The sequence below is a fragment of the Corvus hawaiiensis genome, chromosome 6 (assembly GCF_020740725.1).
Source record: "Corvus hawaiiensis isolate bCorHaw1 chromosome 6, bCorHaw1.pri.cur, whole genome shotgun sequence".
Lineage (NCBI taxonomy): Eukaryota > Metazoa > Chordata > Aves > Passeriformes > Corvidae > Corvus > Corvus hawaiiensis.
The window spans coordinates 61,332,495-61,357,465 of record NC_063218.1 but is presented as its reverse complement, the minus strand read 5'-3'; the positions used below and the strand labels follow the sequence as shown (position 1 = coordinate 61,357,465).

Genomic DNA, 24,971 nt, shown 5'->3' with positions numbered 1-24,971 from the left:
TCCCATAGGTCAGCATCAGCCTTTTTGAGTGTGAAATAAGTTGGGAAAACAGATCAAAAATGTTCACAAAATATTGTGTTTTCCAAATCTGGAAGGAAGATTGTCATGTTGATATCAACGCTTTCTTTTTGTGTCATGTGGAAACACTTGTGGATACTGGGGACATTTTCAAAATACATAGGAAACTACTGGTAATGTGACTTGGGGATAGAGCTTTAAGAGACTGAAAAGTGTCTAATGGTGTGTGATGCAAAAGTAGTCTTCTCTCCTTAAGAATCAGAGGCAGGCAAAGAAGGCATAACTTTTTATGCATGAAGGAGATAATGGAGTTGCTTTTTATGAGTGACTGGACAGGTTAGGATTCTTGAGTGTGGAAAGAGGGGCATATGATGGAACTTGCAAAATCAGGAATGGTGTGGTAGAATGTAATTTTCTATACAAAAACTATGGGACATTGAATGAAGCTGGTAGAAGCCAAAAAGGGGGGGTTGTTTACATACAAGCTGGAAAATTCTTGTCAAGGAGTGTATAAATTTACCTGGGTTCAAGCAAATACTGAATAAGCTAATGGAAGAGAGATCTCTTGGAAGGCTGAATACACAGCAACCCCACCCAGATGAGGAAGTCCCTATAGCTGAAAATGATTAGAACTTGAGAACGAATAAGAGTCACTCCTATGTTCTGTGCGTTATTGTTTCTTGGGGATGAATACCCTGCTGGATGTGCTGGTGGACAAAGGGAAATCTATCACAAGAGTCAAACTTCAAAGAAATGATTTTAAATTATATTTATAGTTTTTGTTTCTGTATAAAGCCTCTTTAGGACTGAATCCCTGCATCTAAAAATACCACCTGGGCCACACTCTGCATTGGTATTTGTTTTTCAGGGCAGTAATGTGTGATCTAGAACACAGGAGTTTGGCAGCCTCTGGTGCTGTTGCGAGCTTAATGCCATAATAAGCACCTTTGGATATTACAATAGGTCTCTGTGTCTTCCATGAGTCTAGCTACTTCGCTGTTTGATTGGTTAATCATTCAGTAATAAGATATTAAAAGCATTTCAGTTTCTAAAGCGGAAGCATTTAAAAATTGTTCATTTCAGAAGATGTTAGGTCCTAGGATTCTTTTGCAAGTCCCAGAAGACAATGTTCTTCATTGTTAAGCAGCTAAACCATGCTTCAAAACCTGATTATTCTGAAAGCATTGATGTTGTATCTGATCCTTTGCTACAGACAGACAAAATTTTTGAGTTTTAGTTGAAAATGGGGTTTTTTAGCAGGGAGGCTAGTACTAGACTGGTGTGACTATACAATGTATTTTTTAAGAAGTATTTTTTTTCCTCTTTCTGGAGATTTTTAGAATCATAAATAAATCTAATCATGTATATTTGTAAAATGACAAGGAGATGACTGGTATCAATCTTAATAAATGCTCAAGATTTGTATGGTAGTAAGTTGTTGAAACTACCTGTGCTGCTGCTAATGAAGTACTGTCTTGAAACTACAGACTTACTATTATAGCAGCAGTTATTCCACAAAAGTAGTTAATGTTGCACAGTGCCATTCTGTAATTTTCTCCCATTGACTTGCATTTCTTCTACACACTCTCCTGTCAGTATTTTGCTTTTCCTGACAGACAGTTAACTTGAGAATTTCACAGCTGTACAAACAAATCCAGAGCATCAAGACATGTGCATTATGCAGAGAGCCCACATTTGATTTGGTTTGGCTTAGATTAGTAAGACCATTAAGGTTTTTAAATAAACATAAACTGTGTTAATTGTTGTTATCATTTTTGTAGCAGGGCACAGTAGTCTGCCCACCTTGAAGCTGCTGATATATTTATAAACACTCCACTTAAAACAATGTCTTCATGAAGCAGGTTGAAGGTGAATTATCCTTTTTCTCCAAGTTCTCAGAGTAATCAGATAAATTTCAACTCAAATCTGTCTTACAAATACTTTTGAATAATGAATTGGAATGTAAAATTTAACCTCATTTTCAGGAAGCCAGGATTTATTGATTTGTCCAATAAAAGAAATAGAAGTACAAAAAAATCAATCCAGATGCAAATATTTCTGGATTCCTAGAATGTTTAATTCAAGCATGCATTTAATTGCACTTCCATTGAAACTCTATACGAAACAGTAATTTCTGCACACACGCATTCATGTCCTAACATTAAGAGATTCTGTGCACAGCTTACACTTCAGATACTATGACTATGGGTATTTTCTAATTGTTTTGGTTCCAAAGCTTTGACTTGCTCCTGGGAAATGTCCTTTGTTAATCTGATGCTCGGTGAGTGTAGATCACTGTGACAGCATTGGCTTCTCAGAGTCACAGAGGTTTGCAGGAGGTGAGATTTTTGGCCTTGTGAGGGCACTTTGAGAGTCATGTTATGCAGTTTAAGAGTTACAATTAAAAGTATCTGTACCAATTATTCAGAATTAGATCTGGAATCCGGATCTTGCTCTTAGACCCCAGATGGCCAAGCTGAAAGTCTGATCTAATCAACATGGTGGTTTTACTTATACTGTAGGCTTCAGTTTCTCAAGATTATCTGTGCCTTATAGATGGGATGAATGTATGGTATTCTGTAAACTTAGTGCCTTGAACCTGTCTGCCCAGTGTAAAGAGACATCAGCTGCATCAGAGCCATGTTCAGGTGCCCTCTGTAAGTTATAAATCTGACTCTCCAGTCGAGAATTGCATGAATAGGGCTGCACGAATTTTTAGGCTAGGAACAGATCCTTGATGGTCTGGAGCAGCAATTTACTTTTCTGCACACTTGTACTTTCTGGACTTTCATTTTGCAATAAAAGCTCAAGGAGCCAATTTCTAATTATATACATTATAGATATGGCTCTCAGTTATTCGGGAGGATTAAAAAAATACAGCATTGTCTTTTTGTGTATTAATCTTTCTAGTGGCAGACTGATGTGGATGTGAGAGGAAAAGAATGATCTTGCAAAATGATTCACAAGTGCTAATCCATCTAGAAGGAATAATTTCCACAAGACTGTAAAACTGCTTGTTAGAGAGCTCTTTATATGTTGCTCAGACATGTCAATAGCTTTCTCAGTCAGCTGGGTTGCTACCAGGTTTCTTGCAGATACTGTAGGATTTGTCTGCAATATGTCACGAGCACAAACCTTCTATGCCTCAACAAATACTCCTACACCTAAAGTTTATACTTGCAGGAGGATTGCATGGTAGGATAGAGTGCTGTTGCCCACTGGACTATAAAAGGAGATTTCTGAGCAATTCCATGTGTTTGTCTGCTTGGCATGTTCCAGGTGAATACATTCAAGAACTACTTAAAAAGGTTTTAAGTACACTTCAAGCCATGCATTGTGTTGGAAGCAGAGCTATATAATCCTGGAGGGTAGCACCAAGACATCATGTGTCTCTGGATTGTTCTTCACATTGATATTCTTGTCCTTAGGAAAGCATGGCTTGTTCCCTTGTTTGGCTGAAGCACAATGTATGTGAACTGACCTTGCTCTTTTCAGTGAACCTGAGGCAGGGATTCTCCTGCATACCGCTCCCTCTGCTCCAGTTTAACATTGCAGAAATAACCAGAATTTGCATCACAAGCTAATTGTCAGGGAAAAAGAAGGGCAGGTTTAAGTATTTAACTACTTGGTAGCTACAACTTTAGAAAATATCATAATGATGCAGACTGCAAATCAGGTCATGAGGACCAAACTTCGATTTCTAATAATATCATTTAACTAGAAAGCACCTCAAGTTTTTTTCCAGAGATTTTAATTAACATTGGCTTTGTATGGAATGCTAATACTTAAACGCTTCATAAAATTTATATTAAACCTGGATGTTTTTGCCATTACTTCAATCCATGTATTGCAGATAGGGATGGCATATTTTCTGAGAGAAATTTATAAACAGCCATTTTTAGATTTGCTGGATTTTGCCTCTTTTGTGAAATGCATTGTAACATTCCTATTATTTATTTTTTTAAGTATTTAAAGCAAAATGTAGAAATCTTTGTAACAGATCTTTCTATTTGGCTTTTTATTTAGACTACTAGGAATAGATTGGAACAGAAATGTAACAGAGACTTGCATGAAAATTACCTTATAAATTGAGAAAACAACATAATTTAGACCAATTGTCTTCAGTTTACTGTGCAATTCTTAGGTCAAAGTTAGTGGTAGTTGTTCTTTGGGAATAATGAATAAGGAAGAACTACAGAATTTGGTGCAATTAACAATAGGGTCTTGAAGTTAAATATTAAACCAAAATTTCTGAAACAATGGGGATGGTGAATGTAAGTGATGACTGCAATGCAGAAGAAGAAAACAGAAGTCCCTTTGAGGCACAGACATCAATTTATAGCTACCATAATTATGTCTAATTTATTTATTTAAATAAATATTCCAATTTGTGTTTGTTTATGTAAATCAGCCCCAAATTCTTCAAGTATGCAGTAAAACTTGCTCTCAATTTGAGGCTGATCTAAGGCTGATTTAGATATTTGGCTGTATAGGTAAACACTTCACCATGTTTTTCAAATTGTGGAAGTTTTTAAGTTCTACACCTGCTTAGAATTCCCTGGGCTCTAGCAGTTTCCTTGTGGTTTCTAACTGGAAAACTTACACAAATTCAGATTCTTTATCATAATGACAAAAATGCAATTTTTTCTTAAAAATTAACATGCTGGGCTTTGGACCATCAGACTTACCTGCAGTGAGGTAGATATTAAATTCTTCCTGAATGTTTTCAGCATCTGCATAAAAAATTTATCTTTGTTAAACATCTGGAAATTCAAAAAACAAACAGATAAAGCTGTTAAACAGATAAAAAATAAATCTCAAAAAATTCTATACTTCTTTAGACTGCCTAGATCTTTCACAGTCTTCTTGACACTTGTCTCATGGGAGGTAAAGCACCATTTGGAAAAAATCTTACAGAAAGGGCTGGAAAACCCCCACCTTGCCTTACACTTCAGAAGGTCACAAAATGTGAGATTGATCATGGGGAGAAAACCAAGTGGAAGAGGAAGAAGAGGCATAATGGTAATACAGCAGTATATCCACCATTATATATTACATCAAGGAATTTGAATAGCTTCTTACATTTATTACTTAGATTGACAATGAAAGGCTATTCACTGTAATTCCATAGATCAAAGTAATGTTATTTGGCCACTGCCAGTGAAATTATGGAAACCTTCTCTATGTGAAATTTTAGAACCTGTAATGTGTTTTGATGAACTTCAACTATTTAGTTAGAATTTTTTTAAGCATTGTCTTTAGCTTGGGTTCTTCTGGACTAATAAAGGTGGGAAAGTGATTTTGAAATTGCTGTTACTGAAATTAGTTGGTTTTGTCAAAATTTAGTATTTGTCATACTTTATTTTGAGAGAATCATGTCCCTTTTGAGAATGTGATGTTTGATAAAACATAATTGTGGGGTTAATAAGATGCTTTTCAAAATATGTCCCATGAAAATCCACCCAGACTTGACCATTTATATCTCATAGAAATACTTTCATATCTCATGGAATAATTGCTGCTTATTGGCATGTTCATTCACAAGTCATATTGTGTGACAATGACACAAACAAATGCAATTCTATTAATTGCAATTCTCCTATTTTTCTCCTATTGTAATATAAATGAGGGAAATTCAGAAACTAGGATTCTTCTGTCTTCTTCAACTGACTCTTTGCTAATTTGGCTCTAAATTCTGAGGTTGTGATGGTAAAAACTCAGGATCATTTGCCAAGGATAAGGTGTAATTACCCTCTGAAATAGCAGCTGTGAGAATTGCCCCATTCTGTTTTAATCAAATATTATTGAAGAAGACTATTATGAAATGCCAGTTTTAAAAATCCCCTTATAAATGTTAATTCTGAAACCCAGAGATCTAAGGAAAAAACACAGAGCATTTATTGAATTTGAGTGAACTACTGAATCCCTGTTTTCATGGATACTGTAAGGAGGTCTTTGCCATAGCTTACCCTAGTGTCTCTCTCTTATTCTCTCTGTTTATAAAATCTTAATGCACTTCAAAAAAATTTTAATTGAAGTGTCTCTCTTGAATGCTATCTAATTTTAGTCACTATTTAATGCTATTATAGCATTAGAAAAAAAACAAACCGCCTTTGATTTTTGCATTTGGCCTGCTAGCATTTTCAGAGAGTAGGAGTAATGGCTTTTAATTAGTAGGGCATACATGCCCGGAGATTCCAAGTTACTTCTTCAAGATTTTGAAAGACTATAGATAAAAGTGAACTTGTCAGTAGGCATGGATATGTTACAGAGGTAGATGTCTAGAAGTTTTAAAAGACAATTTATAGACCTCCCCAAGTCTTTGGACTATAGTGACCTAATGCCACCCTCAATTACACAAATTGAGTGGAAAGGAATAGCTCATCTGTTTAGATGGGCTCTCTGTTGTGATCCTCCATGAGTTGTGCTCTCCATTGCAAGATTCCTGGTTGTGGGTCTCTGTGTGGTACTCGGCTGCCCACCAGCCAGCCTCTGAGAGATGGCCTTCTAGCTCTAACAGACATTGTGATTTTGCCTCCATATGTTGAAATGCACATGTCCTTTGACTACATTTAAATTACTTATTAGTAAAATAAGGAAATGTGCTTAAGCTGGTGAATGAAGCCCCTGCCTTGCTGGTTTCTGACATTATTTTACTTCTGGGTATCACAGTTGTACAGTGCATTGTCTGTGGATTGAATCATCTCTTGTATTCCTTGGCTTTCTGGCACACTGCTAGAGGTAAAAGCTGCATTGTTTCCGTGAAACTAGTTTTTCATGACTATTAACACTATCCTTTGTGAATAACCAATCTTTTGCTGTGTGATGAGTAAGCTGTGTCTTGGACAGAGCACTTAGAAGAAAAAAGCCATGAAAAAATGCTTAACTTTAAAAATTATGTTGTTAAGTTTATTTTTCATATATGCTTACTCTTAAGAAGCTACAGCTAATGCCACATGGGAGAATGTGTTCTACTTTGACATTTAATACCATGGTTAAAGCATTCATTTAGCCCTGCATTTATTTGAATGTTGTAATCTGTATATTTCTACAAAGCCTTGATGTTGTTAATTATTTTTATTGACATAATGTAAATCTGTTGGGGATTCCAAAGTATTCACAAACGCTTTCTTGGAATCTAGGAAGCTGATAAGGAGTGATTTTTGGCTTTTAATGGTCTCTGCAGTGATTATGTAAGGTAAAAATCTGGTAAACACATGATCCGTAAACTTGAAATCCAATCTCCTATTCCATTAAAATGACATAGCTCTACAGGACATGATATGACAATGTAAAGACTATATTTCACCTAAGGACAATGTTTTGCTACTTCTTAAGTGAATTGCTTTGGGGTACTTGCTTTGTTGTATGTTCAATGTTATTTTTCATTAATCTAGAAGTTGTTCCTAGTTCTATGTCTGTGGAAAAATTTGGCTCTTTTTTTGGTGTCTCCTAAGCCTTCAAAACTTCCCTGCTGAGTTCTCGTATTCCAAATTTTCCCTGGGGTTTAACTTTTATTTTGCAGCTTTAGGAGGGCTGAGGCATTTATATTTCTTTTCTTAATTCTCTTTTTTTCAGTGGGAAATGCTTAGTTTTAAATTCTATGTATGTATTTCCATATTCAAAATTCTTTCAATGTATTTTGCATGTGCATTTAGCACATTCTTTTGACTGTTGGTCCAGTTGTTTAAGAATACCTGAGCAAAATGAGGAAAGAATCAAAGGAGGAAAAGGATTGGTATTGGCTACAGAGCTAAGTAAAAAGGCAAATGGTAAAAAGTTCTGAAATAGATACATGTTCTCTCTAGCTGATATAATCACATTTCAATATGAATTTATGCGCACATAACACTAAGTGGCCAAGCAAGACACCACTGCAGTCAGTTGCTGGATAGCATAATTTCCCCCCTGCCCCCCTCCCCCCCATTTTGGTTAATGTAGTTCACCAGGAGATAAAAGCAAATTTTTCCTATGAGTACCTAGCAAACTGTAGCCCTCTTTCATAGCAGACAAAGTTGCTCATCTTTTTCTTTTTATTCAAGCATAAGTGACAGTTCAAAATATTCTGAAATCATCTTTTCAAAGAGGGAAGTATGATGAACAGTCTTCAAAATATGGCTCAAGCCTAAGTCTGCCATAAATAAATGGGGATTTTAGCATGTGTTTGTGAACTCTTGTTTTGAAAAAGCAGTACAAAAGATACATTTTTCCATGTGATTTCAGAGCATCGATGTAAAAGAGTCTCTTTTGGATTTAGAAGTGAACCTGACAGCATTTTTCCAGGATTGCATCATATGTTTCACTCACACTTTCACATCCTGTATTAAACCACATGCATGCACGTCAACAAGACAAGACTGTAAAAGGAGTGTGACTGGGGAATTGTTTTCCTGATATTTGATAGGAGTAATTGCAGCCACTGCTGCTTCAAAGCAACTGTGGTTATACTATACTATGTCAACAAAAGTCAGTTTTGCCATGTGGAAACCTAATGACTTCAGAATGATCTGTTAGAAAGCATTTTTGAAATAGGCCATTTATACAACTCAGGCTTCACGCAGAAATATTTTTTACTTTCTTAAATAAAAGCTTTCATGTGTTATAGTTTGAACAGTACAGTGACAGTTTTGGAAATATTAAAAAAGTAGACTTCTGTTTAAGAGGTGGGAGCAAAATTTAGCAGGTGATAAGAAAATATGAGTATTTCCCTATGATTTCTGTGATAAACCTGGTAGGGCTATTATTGAATAGAAAAGAGGGCAGGGGTTTTTGCTGTTCTCTTCAGCAAGACCCTAATATTGTGGGAAATGGGATAAAACTTTGATATATTTTAGTGAGATCATGCAGTGTCAGGGATATTTATCTGTGTAGTATTTGCTCCAGGAAATGTCTTGAAGCTTTTGTGGTCTTTTTGGTCCTTCAATTATGTAGTTGTTGTTCCCAACAATGTCTTGTTTTTACATGTGATTGTTTGTCACTTCTGAGCTGTTTAGGACATCTGTTAATCAAACATCTTTTCTGTCACTATGAAAATAAAGAATATCACAAATTTGCTTAGTTAAGTGTGGTGTTCTGTACCTAGACTCTTACTATTTGCTCTAAGTAGCTCTTACTACTTAAAAATATGCTTCTAAAAGACACTGCAATCCTTATAACTGCAAAGGAATGTTGCAAGTTCCATGAATATCTAAGCTTCATAGTGAAGCTAGGTTAACTGATGTGTTTAAAAGTCTTAGTTGTCAAGGCATAGAATTGTAATTTATGGATAGTCTGTTATGTGTATGAAATTTCAGGTGATTACTGACACATAAACCATCTGTTCTGATTGCTCTTCTTAAATTCCACATTCAGTCTCTGCAATATACATAAATCAAAAGATATAAAATATTCAGAACCAGATTTATTAATGTGCTGTTAGTACTGGGGAGCAGCAGTGACCCAAGGGTCGCTAGGGGTTTTCTGCATTCCTGCCAGGCATTGCAATGCCTTCCCAATGGCTCCTTAAAAGAGAGGCAGTGCAGGTTCTCCTGGCTATCTCCTCACTTCTAGCTGCTTTTGTACTGCTGAAGGCCCTGTGCCACAGAACAGCTCCTGGTCTCCAGGACCAGTGCTGGAGGCTTGCTTGTGCTGCTGGGTTCAGGGCCAAGGAGAGCAGATGGGTTGTGCCCACACTGAGCCCAAGTCTCCACAGGATTGCCAGATGGCAGCCACCAGCCATACACACAAGAATTTCTTTTTTGTGTTGTTTGGTTTGGTTTTTTGTTTGGTGGGGGGTTTTTTGTTGTTTTGGGGTTTTTTGTTGTTCAGTAGTTCTAAGGTAATCTAAGTGGTTTATTACAGACTTCCAGAGCAGTGTTTAATATCCTTAGCAGAACTTGAAAAAATATAGGCTATTTATTTTGGTTGTGTCAGCACAAAGCAGTTTAAAGGTACAGAATTGTCTAGAGCTGGAGAGCTGTGTGGAAGCAAACAAACCCATTATGATGTCACCAGCCCTCTGAGCTGTTCCTGCCATTAGAAACAGGGTTTTTTCTTGGAGGAAGACTCACTAGTTTTCTGCAAAGGTAACTCTGAGAACAAAGCAGCACATGGACGCTGTGGAAAAATCCAGAGATGAGAACTGAAGAGTGAACTGAGAGGTGACATGACTTGACAGTGCAGGTCTGCTCTTACTTATAAAGTAACTGTAGCCTTATGTCCTTTCCATTCTCTCTGAAGTCCTTATGCACAAGTCTGCAAGTGCCAGGAATACTGGAGCTGGCTTCTTGGTATCTCATTCTTGTCACAGGGCTGTTCATCCATAATAGATCATCCAGAATTTGTGCTTTTAATTTGACTTAATAAATCAAAATTTACAAACAGTATAGTGGTGTCAGATATAGTTTATTTAGTCCCCTTATGTTGACTATTAGCTCAGTTGATTCAACATACATGTATCACTTCAGATAATCCAAGCAGAGATGATATGGGAAAAGAATTTCATTCAGTTTGATTTTCATGTTGTTAAACCAATTTTAGAGCTGCAGGTAATATGATTCAGTGAGAATATGATCAAGTATGTACAGTGGATGTTTTATGTAACTACATTGATACAGTGCTATGAAATGGCACCTTTTTGCACCTACTGACAAGATGGAGTTTAATCATAAGCTACTAAGTATTTTTGATTCCACTGAAACACTAAAAACCACAGATCAGTTGTCAAGACCTGAGGGAACCAAACTACCGTAGTAGTCACGACCAGCCTCCCCTGGGACCCTGACCTGCACTCTCTGCCCATGGCCCAGAACCTCCCTTTGACCTCAGCCCTGCTTCTTGCCAGAGCTACATTGTGACCAGACCATCTGCAGCCTGGCTGCCTGCTGGCTGGGTTTCATGGCTAGGGCCTCAGCATCTGCTGCAGCCCTGAGTCCAGCCTTGTCTTCTGCTGTTTCTGACTTGCCTTCCCTGGGCACACTAGACCTGACTTGGCTCTTCCTCCTCTAACAGAGCAATAGTCTAAAGCTCTTATGTTCCTGGCACTGCCTTATTTGGGTGCCCCGGGACTGCATCATTGCCAGTGAGCAATGTGTGTGTATGCCAGTGAGCATGTGCCAGTGAGCATGTGCCATTGAGCACACTGTGTGTGCTGGGATCACCCTTTGATCCTGGATTATCTTCCCTCATGGAGCAGCCCAACTTGCTGCTCTCTGCCTATTTCCGATTTTGCTTTGTGCCAGTCAAATATCCCTGCCCACACCCACACTGCTTGTTCCTCTTTTGCACTGGAAGAGGTAAGGTCGGGTTGAACCTTCTCTTGGAAATCATTTTGAAGAATGAACTTCTTTAAGGTTTCTGCAATGTTTTGTATAAGATTCTAGTGAAAAATCATGAAACAGAAGTCCTGTTTTGACAGCTTTCCTCTGTAGCCTGGACTAGCTGACCTTCTTCCAACAGGCTGCAAGAGACTTGTGTGACTCCTTTTAAAAGAAGTGAGTGTACTTTTAAGACTATTAGATTTATCCAGTTAAAATCTCCTGGGAAAAGGGTAGGGAGAGACAGAGATGGACAAATGCTGCATTACTTCTTCCTAAAGACTAAGTCAATGAGAGGAAATTCAATGTGAGAAACAGCCGATAGAGTACAAGAATTTGTCTCAGGATAGATACTTACTGTTTCTTTGAAGAAATTAGTGTGATGTGAAAAGAGTGCTAGCCTAAAAATTTGTCGAGTGCTGACAGCTTTTTATTAACTTTTTTTTAAGAAAAGGAAAAAAAAAAATCACTGATCTGTGAGGAACTGAGAATTCTTTTCCACTTTTTCTTCCTTTTTTTCCCTCCAGAAGAATGGAAAGGGGGCAGAAATAATGTTTAAAAACTTCATTGTGCTCTGATCCTTCAGACTGATCCATATCTAGAGCCCCTTGAAAGAATTCACATTTTACATTTTTTTATTTATTCTGGTGTCTTGGTTTGAGACAAATTAGGAGGAAATGTCCTGAGATTAACATGTCTTCTAATGGAAGGCAGGTTTTTGCAGCCCCTCCCCTACAGGTTTGAAAGGAATTTCTTGGAGGAAAGTGGAAAAAAACCCTGTTTATTTAACAAGGAGGGCACAAGGAAAAGAAAAATATTAATAACGTTAGATAATAAACCTTCCTGTTGTGGAGAAAGATGGTGGATTTTTTAGAGTCCTGTTCACCTTCTCCCGAGGTCCTTTGGAGCTGGGGTGCAGCACCGCAGGGCATCCCCTCTGGGCCATGATGTGGGGCTGCTGGTGCTGTTCTGGTGGTTTGGACCAGAGCAAAGCTGAACAGTTCCAGAAGAAGAAGAAGAAGCCATAGTTCCGGGAAAAACTTCTTGCCTCAGCTAATGAACAAGAAGCTAGCTAAAAAGCAAAGAATTTTAACTCTCCGTCTCTCTCCTGAAAAAAAAGAGCCAAGAGCTGGGGGAAAAAACTGAGGTAGTTACCTGTGTTTTGAACATAGGCCACCGAAAGAATTCCACTGGTGGAATTCCACTAGGTCTCCCAGACCTAGTTTAAGGGTACAGGACTCATGTCTGGGCATAAAGCCGGCAATAGGGAATACAGTATCACACAGTCACCCCAGGACATCTGGTTTAGAGAATAGCTGTTTTCACTTCCCTACTTTCTTCTTGCTTTCCCCTCCTTGTTCCAGGATGGTCCAGGAGTAGATTTTTCTTTAAAATACCATGTAAAATTGGTCGGTGTTTTATATAAATTGTAGAAAAGTATTGAGCAAATATCTCCTTGCAAATAGTTTGAACCATAAGCTAATTTTTCCAAAACAAGGAAATGTAAATTGTATAATTGGAGTAAGAATCATGGGGAAATGAAAGCTAGATGGTGATTTGAGGAATAGATTTAAATGCATAAATCTGTGAGACATATTTATATATCTAAGACAATCTGTAAGTCCCCATTGACATATTGGTAAGTACAATGGTGTTTAGCCCTGCAGTTGTTCTGTGTTCAGTTTATTTGGTTTATTGGGTAGATTGCAGTGAGTAGCTCTGCATGTAGATGTATTCTGCCATTACAAAGCTGCTGTCAGATGTATAATATAATATTTAAACTCCTTCTAACCTCTGTATAATACTGATATTATTATGCTATTAGAAGCTGTTGTAGGGGGAAGCCTGTGTCTTTTTTTTTTTTCCTCTCCCCATTTCCAGTAATTTTAATCTAGGAATGAGCAGAGATGCCATAATTTCAGTTTTCTACCTCTTAGCTCACTTTTGACTAACTACTGACTCCAGAACAGAAGTAAACATTTCATAAATCAGCATTGAAAAGCAGCACATTCAAATTAACATAAGGTCTGAATTCCTCCATGATTTAGAGATTCCTAAAGTTACATAGCAACAATGTTTCAATTTTTTGTGTTCCTTTGGCCATGTATTACAGCTATTTTTTATTTGAGGAAAAGAAGCCTTAAGTGAGAACTAAATGCTAAGGACTTCTTTGTGTGTGTCTCAGTAAATGTACCAATGTAAGCAGCAGGATTGCTGTGGTAATTACTCCGTTTGGTACAGATATTGATGCTGTAACAGTAGCATCCTGTCTGATATTGAAATCATGTAAATGTAACTGCTCTGGTACAGTGAGAGCCTGCCTCTATAGACCTTGACCTAGTACCTGCTAGATTTACACTCCTGTGTTGTGCACAGAGGACTTCTGTGTGCTGTTAAATGGGAGACAGTGAACTTTCTGAAGTGTTTGTAGTCTTTGGGCCTCAAGACCTATTCCTTTGCACTATGATTACCTCCTAACTTAGAATTGAAAGTAATTCAACCTTAATTGTGAGAATATTCCGTTCCTAGTTTAAAGTCTGTCTTTATAATTTTTTTCTTTAATTCAGTGAATTGGACCAAACACTAGATCCCAAACCTGTAGGTAACAATATTCCTAAGAAGTAGCTAATGTTGGTTCTGCTCTCAACTTCATTGCGTGGACTGTAATGATGCTTTTGGAAAGACTTTGTGGTTGAGAACTTCATGCTGTTAAATTCACTTCTCATGCTTCTTTGCTTGGAATGCTTTAATGGCCAAGGAAATAAGTTGGTGAGAGTCATCCATCTATGCAAAACTTGCATAGTGATTTCATAATACTTAAGTATTATACTAGCATGTAGCATTTAGCTAAATAAAGAACTCCTGTTTTCCAGACCTTACCAGTTCGGAAAATTCCATGCAAAGCCAATGCTCCTTCAGGGTCTTTTTTTGCACGAGACAACACAGCAAATTTCTTATCCTGGTGCAGAGATGTAGGTGTGGATGATACCTGCCTGTTTGAATCAGAAGGTTTGGGTATGTATTTCTTTATTCTTTATGTAGTAGTTGGTAATTTTAAATAACTTTTCCTTTGTGTTTAGCCTTGAAAGACAGAAAGGCTTTTTAATAGATCCTGACTCTAAATCTGACCTGTGTTTGACTGTGTTAATTCTGCCACTTGTCTGTAAAATGAACAAATAAAGTACACATCATGTAATGTTCATTTAAGTCAATTTTAAGAGGAACTTAAATGAGAGAAAAATCTTGCTATGTTTTCTTGCACACAAATTATTTTTCACCCTACACATACTTTTCTTGGCATGGAATGCTGTTCCTTAGTTCAATGTATAAGATGGTGCTTTTCTGTTTTGGGAGAGTAGGATACAAGTACACGCTCAGTTCTGTCTGCAGACATTTGGCTATTTGTGCAGATTTAATGAATTGCACAGGAGGCAAGAAGATACAAAATTTTTCTGTTTCCTATGCTGACCATTTTTTCCAGCTGGCTCCCTTGTGCATTTCTGTACAAAAATTATCCAGTACTACTGCTTCAGGGTGTTTCATGAAAAGAACTGTACTACTTAGGAAATCAGTGTTCTAATACTACATATTCTTCATTGTTTTAACTCTTCTCTCTTCAAAGGAAAACTTATGAATCTTGATTTCAGAGTCTTTCAGCCAAATCTTATTAAAGAAGAGAGTCCAATGTTTGTTATCTGAACTCAGATAAAAGTGTAAAACAGTCATGGTGACAGAGCAGATTCTATGGAAGACAAATGAACACACTGTGCTGAATGAAGAAGCTTCTTTGTTCTGTTGCTCAAAAAGCCTTTGCCTTTTGAAGCTCTTACATGTATTGTGACTGATCTATTTCCATACTTTTACAGTCTTGCTCTACTTCTGTATTCTAGCACAAATATTTCTGAGACAATTTTTTCTTTTTCATTTGTCTGTTCTTTTATCCTGGGAGGTTTTTTAATTACATTATTTCATATGTCTGGGAGAAAATGCTTAGCACAGGACAGCTTAGTAACACAAAGGAGACAAATAGTAAGTAGAATATATGTATTGACTCTATTTTGTTAATTAAATCTTCAAGATGAAATTCTTATTTGATATGGTAAATCATGTGGAAGATGAACAATAATTGTAGTTTTAATGATTTGAAATGGTGAAGAAGTTGGATATTTACCTAGGACCAAGAAGCTTGTAAACACCAGGAGATGCAGATCTCCAATGCCTGGGATTGGCAGAAGAACCTCTGGTTGATAGAATACGCCAAGGTATTCGGAGTTTGTACTGCTATGGTAAGCCCAGCGGTTTGCCACTGTTGCACAAATTTATTGTGCACTTTTAAGAAACTAGATCTTGTTTAGAGATGGAATTGACATAGCTGGAATACTGACATTTCCTGGTAAGTTAATTTTCACACATACACAGTGCCTTGCCTGCCATAGTAAAACACAGACAGGAAATACACCTGAAAAGGTGGTGCTCCAAAGGAATTCCTCGCTCAGAAAACTGTAGTGAAATATAACTGAGTGTGCAAACCAATGCTCTATTTTGTTGGATTAGTGAATGATTTTCTTCACTGATTAAAAACTAGGTTCTGTTTTTCTTCCCTTACTATAAAATATACTAGTAGAAAAGATTTTTGGTGCTGGAAATAGGATTAGGACTTGATTTTTATGAACTTTGAGAAGGAGCTGGTAACCATGCCATTAAAAAAACAAAATATTGATAAATCCAGTAGCTATTATTCTCTCTCAGTTTAAGCATTAATTCAAAGTTTTGCTTTCTTTTGAGATTTTCCTAATGCATTAGAAAAAATGATAAATCATAACAGTTGCCAATCTAAAGCTTTTATGTTCCTCTCTCTCCCACAAATCACTTCACCAATGCATAGGAAGCAAAAATTCAGCAAAGGTAAGTAATATCAAAGGTTCTTTTCAAAGTAGTGAGAAATGTGTGTGAATGACATTTAAGTCTTTGCACTGCCTCATTGAATTCTGTATTTATTATGATTAATTGTGGCGAAATTATGGTTACAGAGGTAACTGTTTTCTGTATTTTCTTCTGTTTTTCCCCATGGCTAATAAACTCAGTAAATTGGTGTGTAAATTGTTAGTGATAAAGCAGCTTTTTTCTGTCTGTGTTGGAGAACCTTGTGTCAATGTTCTCAATTGAGTAGATTTTTATCCTTGCTTTTTACTCTTATTCTGTCTGCTTTATGGTATGTAAATACTATGTTATTTAATTAGAGCACATAGTGATATTTTCTTCATGCTACTGTATCATATAAAACATTCTTGAGGTCTTTCTCTGGCAAATATGTATTCTAGAATTATAAGAGTGATTTTGAAGATTAAGTGCACTGAAATACTTGAATGATGGATTTATGACACTACTGATTTTGAAAAAAGTACCAAGTATATTAGAGATCAGCAAAATGAGATCTATACTAGCTAAGATATTAATTGCTCTTATTTCTCATTAAAAATACTATCTCATCATGATGAGTTCAGTAGTTTTTGAAATCATGCAAGTATAACTGCGCACAAATACATCCAGCACTCCCAACTTTTTAGCACTGAGACTGAAGTGATATGAAGGTATTCCTCACTGGAATGGAACTGTCTCAAACAGAGCCTAGAGCAGATGGGGGCAGTCCATGCCTGATGAGCATGCAGGTAATTGATGTTAAGCAGAATCTTGAGTATTCCTAGAGGCTTGCTTCTGCAAAGGGTTAACATTTCAGAGCTGATCCAGACAAGCAGGTGAGCAGGCATATTCATGTCATTTTGCTCTTGTCCTTCACTGGTGGACTAATTTAGCAATTTATGTAATTATTTAAAGTTAAGCACAGTTTCAAATGCTTTGTTGGATTTGGGCTATTCAGATGAGCTAAACAAGGAAACAAGATTGAAGTCTTCAAAATAAATAGAAGCAAAATAAATAGAATGAAAAATAGAGGTGCTTGATATACTAGTAGATATGATTATGCTGTCTAGCCAGTAGTTACTTTAAATATCATTGAAAGAGAACAGCAGAGAGCTCAAAAGTTTGAAGACTTGTCCTACTAATTTGTTAATAGTCTATAATATGATGTAGTTTGTCTTGCTGAAGGTTATCATGCTTTAACATAGGTTAAAATGCAGACAAATTAGAAACACAGTTTCCTGTTAAGATTTTTAACACAGCCAGAGCTGACTGGTAGCAATTTATCTCTAAATGCAGAGACATGGCAGGAAAGTCTCCAAGTTAATGCCTTTGCAAAGAAAAGGTGGCTGGGGTACCTACTGTATGAGCTGCAGCTCATACATTAACATCTGTAAAAATTATAGCAACACAGTATGTAGGGATAATCTTAAATGCTGCAAAATAGAGGGACGCTCTGCATGCTCCCTGCACTCATGGCCAACTTTAGCATGCTTGGTTTTGATTTTTTTTTATTTTTAAAGTTAGTTTATTTAAAGAAGAAGGAATTAGCTTTGCTAATATGAAAAGTCATGATTCGAAATTCAAATTTTGACCATCTGTGCAAATCTTGTGGTATAGTGTCATTGAATGGTCTTCTTAGATGTATCAGACTATGTAGGACTCTGAACATGATGTGCTAACTCTTTGCAGTGTAAGGATGTTAATACTGCCTGTAACTCCTCTGTTCCTATAAGTATACTTTGTAAATTCCCGTGTATAGGTTTTAGGGCAGCAGATTCACACAGCTATGGTAGTTTTATTTATGGAAGCATTCTAGGTGGAGATATTTGTAACTGTGCTCACGCCTGTAGAGTATAATACTCAAAGAACACTCTTCTTGGACAAATAAGAATGGTAAGATTTTCTATGATTGTTTTAGTTAAGTGAACTTAAAGCATAAGTTCTGAACTCTTTGTGGTAATGGAGTGTTGTTGGATGATTATAGGATTTGGAACCAATGAATATTCTGCATCTCTTCCATGATAAAGTCTACCCGGCAAGAAAAGGGTTTGCCACCAAGTGTGCGAGCATGCTGATATGTCATTTGTTTGGGGAGTTGTTGAATGCTGTTGATGGTTAATGTTTTGTGCCTGTGTATTCTATACACCTGTTCACACAGTAGATGACATGGACTTTTTTGATGCAACTGATTGATTAGAATTTTATGGACAGGATTCCTAAATAAAAGCATTTAGTATTTTAATGGAAATAGTAAACTGAAACACAAACACCTCTGATCTCTCTTATAACCTTGTTGGTTTAAAGGTTATTTTAAAAAATACTCAAATGTTGTTTGCTTAAAAATATTTCATACATAGGGGAAAATTATTTTTTCAATTAATACTGTAGTTTATTTGGTTTCAAGATGCAAGTTTTTTCTGTTCTTTTATACTGACACATGTACATATTGTAACACCGTGTTAAAATTTACATGAAGTTGCATCAGAATAAGATTTTGTCCCATCTTTCACAACTCTTTACTAAATTACTCATAATATTACTGAATATGTATGATTTTGAGGACTATAGAAGCATCCTGGACTCAGTGTTGTTACCACTGGATTTGCATGTTAAACTAATGAATTTTAGTAAATTATTAGTGTTTAGATGATCTCTATATTTCTTCTAGATGAATTCTTTACTATCCTTAGATCTAGTATGTTTGACACCTTAATTGTTTTGAGACTTCCGTAAGTGATTGAGCTGAAACAGGGCAGGGAGTGTGGGTGAGTGAAGCACAAGTGTGTCATAGCATAACTCTCATGCAGAAGCAAGGGTAAGTTTGGGATAAGTTAACAGTGTTGACAAAGCAATGTTGGGGGTTTTTCTGACGAACAAAAAGCCTTCTTTAGGATCAGAATAAAAATGAAAGGAAAAAGTGAGAGACAATAGGAAGAAGGATCAAAGGACGAACCTTTTGGAAAACTTTACCTAAACTAGTGTGAGTTCTGATGACAATTGGAAGCCTGTGACAATAAATACTTCATAAAACTCTGCTTCTAGTGGGCTAAGGAATGCTTTAGAAACAGAAATCATATTTACTTTTTGTGATTTAGCTATGCCTGATATCTTAATCTTTAAAACAAACAAAAAAAAAAGGTAGTTTATGTTAGAAGAAAGAGTGACTTCATTAAAAATTGTTTATAAAAGTGTTAGGAGCCAAGATTTGCAACTTGGCAGGAAGATGTGAGAAGTTTATTTCTGTATTGTGATTGGATATTCTAATAATTTAAAACAAACACAAAACCACAAACAAAGCAAAAAACCTGAGGGTTTGTTGTTGTGAACTCTCAGTTTAAACATGTTCAGCAAACACATGGACTCCATGTGAGTTGTGTGTTCTGTCTCCTCACAGTCACAGGTTCTGATAATGCTGAAAGCAGAGGCTGCTCCTCCTCTGCTTCTCCTGGTAGCATCCAGGCACTGAGGTAAGGAGCACTGGGGAAGGGACCAGTGAAGGATGCAAAAGTGTGGCGAACAGTACATGGAAGTACATGGAAGAAGCACAAAGGTTAAATGAACAAAAGAAGAAAGACCTCTAAAAAGAGAATGGGACAGCAACAAGATGGGAAATGTTATTGCCAGAGAGAAGCAAGGATAAAAACTTCTAGGAGCTGAAAAGGAACTATTGTTAACAAAGAGTGGCTGGAGGTAGCATGTTAAGATGCAGGCAGTGAGGACAGCAGATAAGAAGCATATAAAGAGATGAGATGAGATGAGATGAGATGAGATGAAAAGCAAAAGGGTCTATAACTGTCAGGACACCTAAAATTAGCACTATTTCTCTATCTTCCCATTGCATTCTTGTCAAGCAAATTCCATCAGTGAGATTCTCTAATATATGGATATTTCCATTCATTTTATGCGGGGAATTTGCATACAATAACATTTGTTTGTCTCTGAAATCCCCACATACATATGCTGTATAGTCCTCAGGAATGCTAATATTTTCTTGTTATAAGCACTCTTAGGAGATGACCTGATGTTGGTTTTTGTGGTTGGTTATTGTCTGCACACGTCTTCATCCTGTAACAATTATTTCACTGTCTCACATTGTTCAGTGTGAAATGCATGAAATGTGTCTAGATTATGTTGAGTCAGACTTGCTAAAGGTCTGTGAATTTTGTTTGGGTAGAGCATTGTTTTACATTTTAAATCAAATTCTCTTCTAGCTATATTTATGGATCTTTTTGCAAATAGTAGTAGTTGAACCTCTCTTTCTCCTCCATTCCAAAGTCATTCAGATATGCATACGAATGAATTGCAATTGACTCTTTGACTTTTCCAAACCCAGTTTATTTCATTTAGATTTTGGGGGATGCCTTACTTCTTAAAATCAAGTTTTATTTTGGGGCTGTCCCAACCGGTTTAAAACCAAAGTATTAGAATACACTTCTAGGGTCATGAATGTAACACTTTAAAAATACTGATTACTAGTATAGGTAAGTATTTAATATAATTACTGTGTTGTAGTTCTTGGGAAGGAAGAATATTGAAAATAGCTGAATGTCCAAGTGTTCATCATTTATGTTCTTAGTAACAGATGTCTGAAGAATAAATATCTTTCCTAGTGCAGTGCCTGTCTAGTTTCCATGCTCTGCAGTTTCACTTTTGGAAATATATTTGGATGAGATTAGAGGACAAATACATACCTCTCAAAGGGCTACGCAGACACTAGGAAAAGATTTTGGGGTGAGTATTCAGCTCACACCACTTACACTTATTCATGTCAGTGGAGCTGCAAGTTGAAGTCACAGAAGCTGAAGGTCTGCCCCAGGGTGTTAATTACCTAGAGATGTTTAAAACCTAGAGATGTTTTGGGTCTCATACATACATAGAACAAAGTTATTACTTTCAGAGCTTTAACTAGACATTAAAATATCTTTTTCAGGTATGGTATTTTTTCTTCATGCATTTGAGTTTGGTGAGTCTTTAGATTACAGATTGACCTTAACTCATTTTAAAAAAAATATTTTGATGCTGTTCAGTCTTTTACTGATTTATACAAATCGTCACACAATTACTTTTTGGTCTCAATTCAATCTGAAGTGTAAGGTGAAAATTCTTTGATTATTGTGGAGATTTTTAAAACCTGATTTTTACCCACAACATGAGGGCTTTACTCCAATAGGTATTTCTGAAGAGTAGATTACAATGTACTCATAATTACTTTTTTCTCTTTTCTTCTATTTTTCCTTTCTTCTTCTTGGAGTTTTGGGGAGTTGCTTATGCAAACAGGCACAGACTTTTCTTCATTTATTGATTTTGGATTTTGCTTATATGCTTTGCTGAACTTCTTTACAGAACATTACCTATTCTGAGTTGTGGGGGGAAAAAATGTATTGCTTTATGGTGGTATTTCATAATTGTTATAACTTGCCCCTGAAGGCAAGGGTAACAGGTTCTTGCTAATAGATTCTTTTTGGCAGATGAGAGTGAAACCACACTGAATGACTAGTGTGTTTATATATATATATATATGGCAGGTTTATTTTAGATTAATTTGGTTGCAGTGGAAAGGAGGTATGTAGCCATTTTGGTTACATTATCATCTATAGAAATGCAACAATATAAAAGTATGAAGATATTACTTAAGAAAATATAGGAGGAAAAGAGAGAAAGGATAAAAATAGAGAGTGGAGTAAGACTTAATTGTTGCAATTTCAGTGTCTCTTGTTTGAACTGATGGTCATAGTCTTGCTCCATCGAGGGTGGGGGAAGCCCATGAAACACCAGATTCAATGGGTTAATATACAGTCCGGTTCAGGTGAGAACATCCAGGGTACCTCCCCTGGGGCAAGGGTTTTGCACAGTCTGTTGCAACCCTATGGATCATGTGCAGTCCTCTGGTGGAAGGCCCCAGAAATGAGTCTGGGCACACTTTAGGGAACTTTGATGGTTTATGACACCTAAAACATGTCATCTGCCTCTCACATCAGTGCAGCTGAGCCAATTATGCCCATCAGAAGGGATGTATGCCTTCAGGCCTATGTGGAAGTGTGAGTGTCCCAATACCTTCCACAGAGGGGTTTTTTACACCTGAGCCAGTTATGTAAGGGAGGACATTGCCATGACAAAAAGCACTATCCCACTTTGTAGAATCTGCTTCTTATGAGCCTTTTCCCTTATTTGGCTAAAAACCCAGCTTGTTGCTCAACAAAAGCTGGTTTGTTGTGGTCATCCTCGGGGGGTGGGTGCACACCTCCTCTGTGCCTGGGCTGCTCTTAAACAGTTCAAATGTTACACACCCCCCTTCCCCCCCCCCCCCCCCCCCACCAGAAACTCTCCTCCTGTCTTTTGGTTAGGGAGTGCCAACCTGGCCTCAGTTAAGCACCTGCTGCTTTTGCAAATGGATGATTGGGACATTAACCCTTAACATTTCAGTCTCTCACAATGAGAAGATCATGCTGTGTCACAGCTACTACTGAATCATAAAAAATCTATTCTATGTGGAATCCAGGCATGGACATGTGTATGTATAAAGAAGAAACTTTTTTTTGTCTGTTTGGGAGTTTCGTACTGTGAAGAACTGATTCCTAAAGCATTCTAGTTTCATATTTGCTTTAAGAGTAGATGTAAAAATAATTCAGGACCAAATTTATAGTGAGGTATATCTTTTTTAATGCAACTTTGGGGTTTTTTTAATTTAAATTGGCTAAGAAATATAGTGATCTAAAGGACATGAATTCTCTTAGTCTGTAGAAAGAAAGGTATCACTCTAATGTTATTATTTTTGACATTCTACTAATGAAAGTATTCTGCCAGATCTTTTGATTATTTTTAAAGTTATTAACTGCTTGCAGATTATGAATTATCCCAAATAATTATTCAGTGATTTAGAAAACTAAATGGGACTTCTGAACTGTTTGCACTCTGAGAACCATTCATCAATCCCATCCTTTTTATTCCAATAAAATTCCACTGCAAGCCAAAGAAAACAAACATTTATCAGTCAAGAGTTACAGATGTTGATGATTAGGTTCCATTCCGTCACTAAGATCTTTAAAGTAGCTTTTATTTATCAATGTTTTCCATCTTCATTTTGCTTTTCTAGTACTCCATAAGCAGCCAAGAGAAGTGTGCCTTTGTTTGCTGGAACTTGGAAGAATTGCAGCAAGGTAGGTGAAAATATTTATAGATTGATGAAATATTTGCATTCTTGACAGCAGTGGCTATTGACAGACATTAAATCAGCACATCTCAAGCTAAATTTTTTGCTCATTAGGTTCAAATAGAATGTTTGTTTTGATGTCCCTCTTGAGAGCAGTTGTTAAAAAATATTACAAAATCTCTGTACCTCCATGAAGATATTTGTTGGCTATCCTTGTATTAGGAGAGGAAGGGTTTGAGAATTTTTTTTTCTATGAAGCTTTGAGCTGTTTCTCCTTCTAAAGTCAGATCTCTCTACAAAAAAACTATGATTTAATTAAGTTTACTGGTTATAAGATGATCTTCACATGACCTAAATCTGACCAAGATGGTTCTAGCCATGCTGGACCTTCAGTACATTGAAATGTTATCTTTGACATCAAGACAAAGACTTTTGCTGAGCAATCAAAATTACAGTAACTAGAATGTGATTTTTTCCCCCTTTTTGCAGATGAAGATTTAACCACCATAGTGCATAAGATTTACTAAAAAATACGTGAGCAGCAGAGCTGCTGCCCAGTCTTGCCTGTAAATTGCAGTTGCATTCATCCATGTGCGTCAAATTGGAGTACCTTGCTATGCAGATAATTTCATCAATTTCAGAAGAATCCTTGTGGTGACAATCAGTGTGAAGGAGACCCCTGTTTATTCCAAGCTTAAGAACCAGTATTTGCCATGTTAAAATTACATCATGTGTATTCATATTTTGTGAATGAACTCACATGGAAAACAAGAAATTTGTCTCATGGTCAAGTTTCAGAAAGACCCTTGCTGTCAGTGGAAGCTTGCATAGGAATAGCAATAACCAAAAAAATAGTTGATTTCAAGTTTTCAATTATTTTGTTATCTCTAAAACTTGGGTTAAAAAGGCAAATCATTTTAACTTCCCACAAAGAAGAAAGAATTTTGATCTGCAGGTGCATAATGAAATTGATTTTAATGAATCTTAATTTACCTGAGCAAACAAACTGTGCTTTCAAGACCAGCTTGGAGATAGACCCTATGCCTGAGGCATAACTGTCAGGAGTATCTGCCCCAGTTGGTTACTTGATAGTATCCAGCTTCCTCAGGGAATGCATGTTAGTAGTTAGGTAGTGTTGGATTCTGCTAAAGTTGGTTGAGTTAGATTAATCTCATTTTGCAATGAGAATTGATGTCTCAATAGATCTACAAGGGAATGAAAATAGAATCTTATCCTTTATATTTGTCTTAAGCTTCCATGTCTCAGATGCTTTCTGTTCCAGACATGAAAAGAAATACTGAACAAGTAAATAAGCCATGTTGTCATTTATTATGCATGTCTATCCCTTTACTCTTAAAATATTTGTATTTTATTTTTTATTTATATTACCATATATCATTAATGATTATTTTATGATTATTTTATGTATTTTGTTTATGTTTCTGTATTTATGTCTCTTTATTTTAATTTTATTTATAGCTTCAGGGTCAAATAATATGTCTGTCTACTTTTTCCTGCTCTAGTATCTCTTCAAAAACAAACAACCCCCCATTTATAGTCTTGTACACTTCCAAGGTACACCAAAACTG

General features: G+C 36.5%; 1 protein-coding gene across 7 annotated transcripts in view; it reads left to right on the top strand.

Annotated features, from left to right (window-relative positions):
- GAS2 (growth arrest specific 2) overlaps positions 1–24,971 on the top strand; it is an 81,549-nt gene that overhangs the window by 21,118 nt on the left and 35,460 nt on the right. For 6 of the 7 annotated variants that reach the window (XM_048306016.1, XM_048306014.1, XM_048306020.1 and 3 more), the window contains 4 exons: positions 14,186–14,327; positions 16,198–16,217; positions 18,217–18,292; positions 23,326–23,389. In XM_048306016.1, coding sequence (XP_048161973.1) covers positions 14,186–14,327; positions 16,198–16,217; positions 18,217–18,292; positions 23,326–23,389 — 302 coding nt within the window. The remainder of the gene's footprint in view (positions 1–14,185; positions 14,328–16,197; positions 16,218–18,216; positions 18,293–23,325; positions 23,390–24,971) is intronic. The other variant, XM_048306019.1, reaches the window with a different exon arrangement.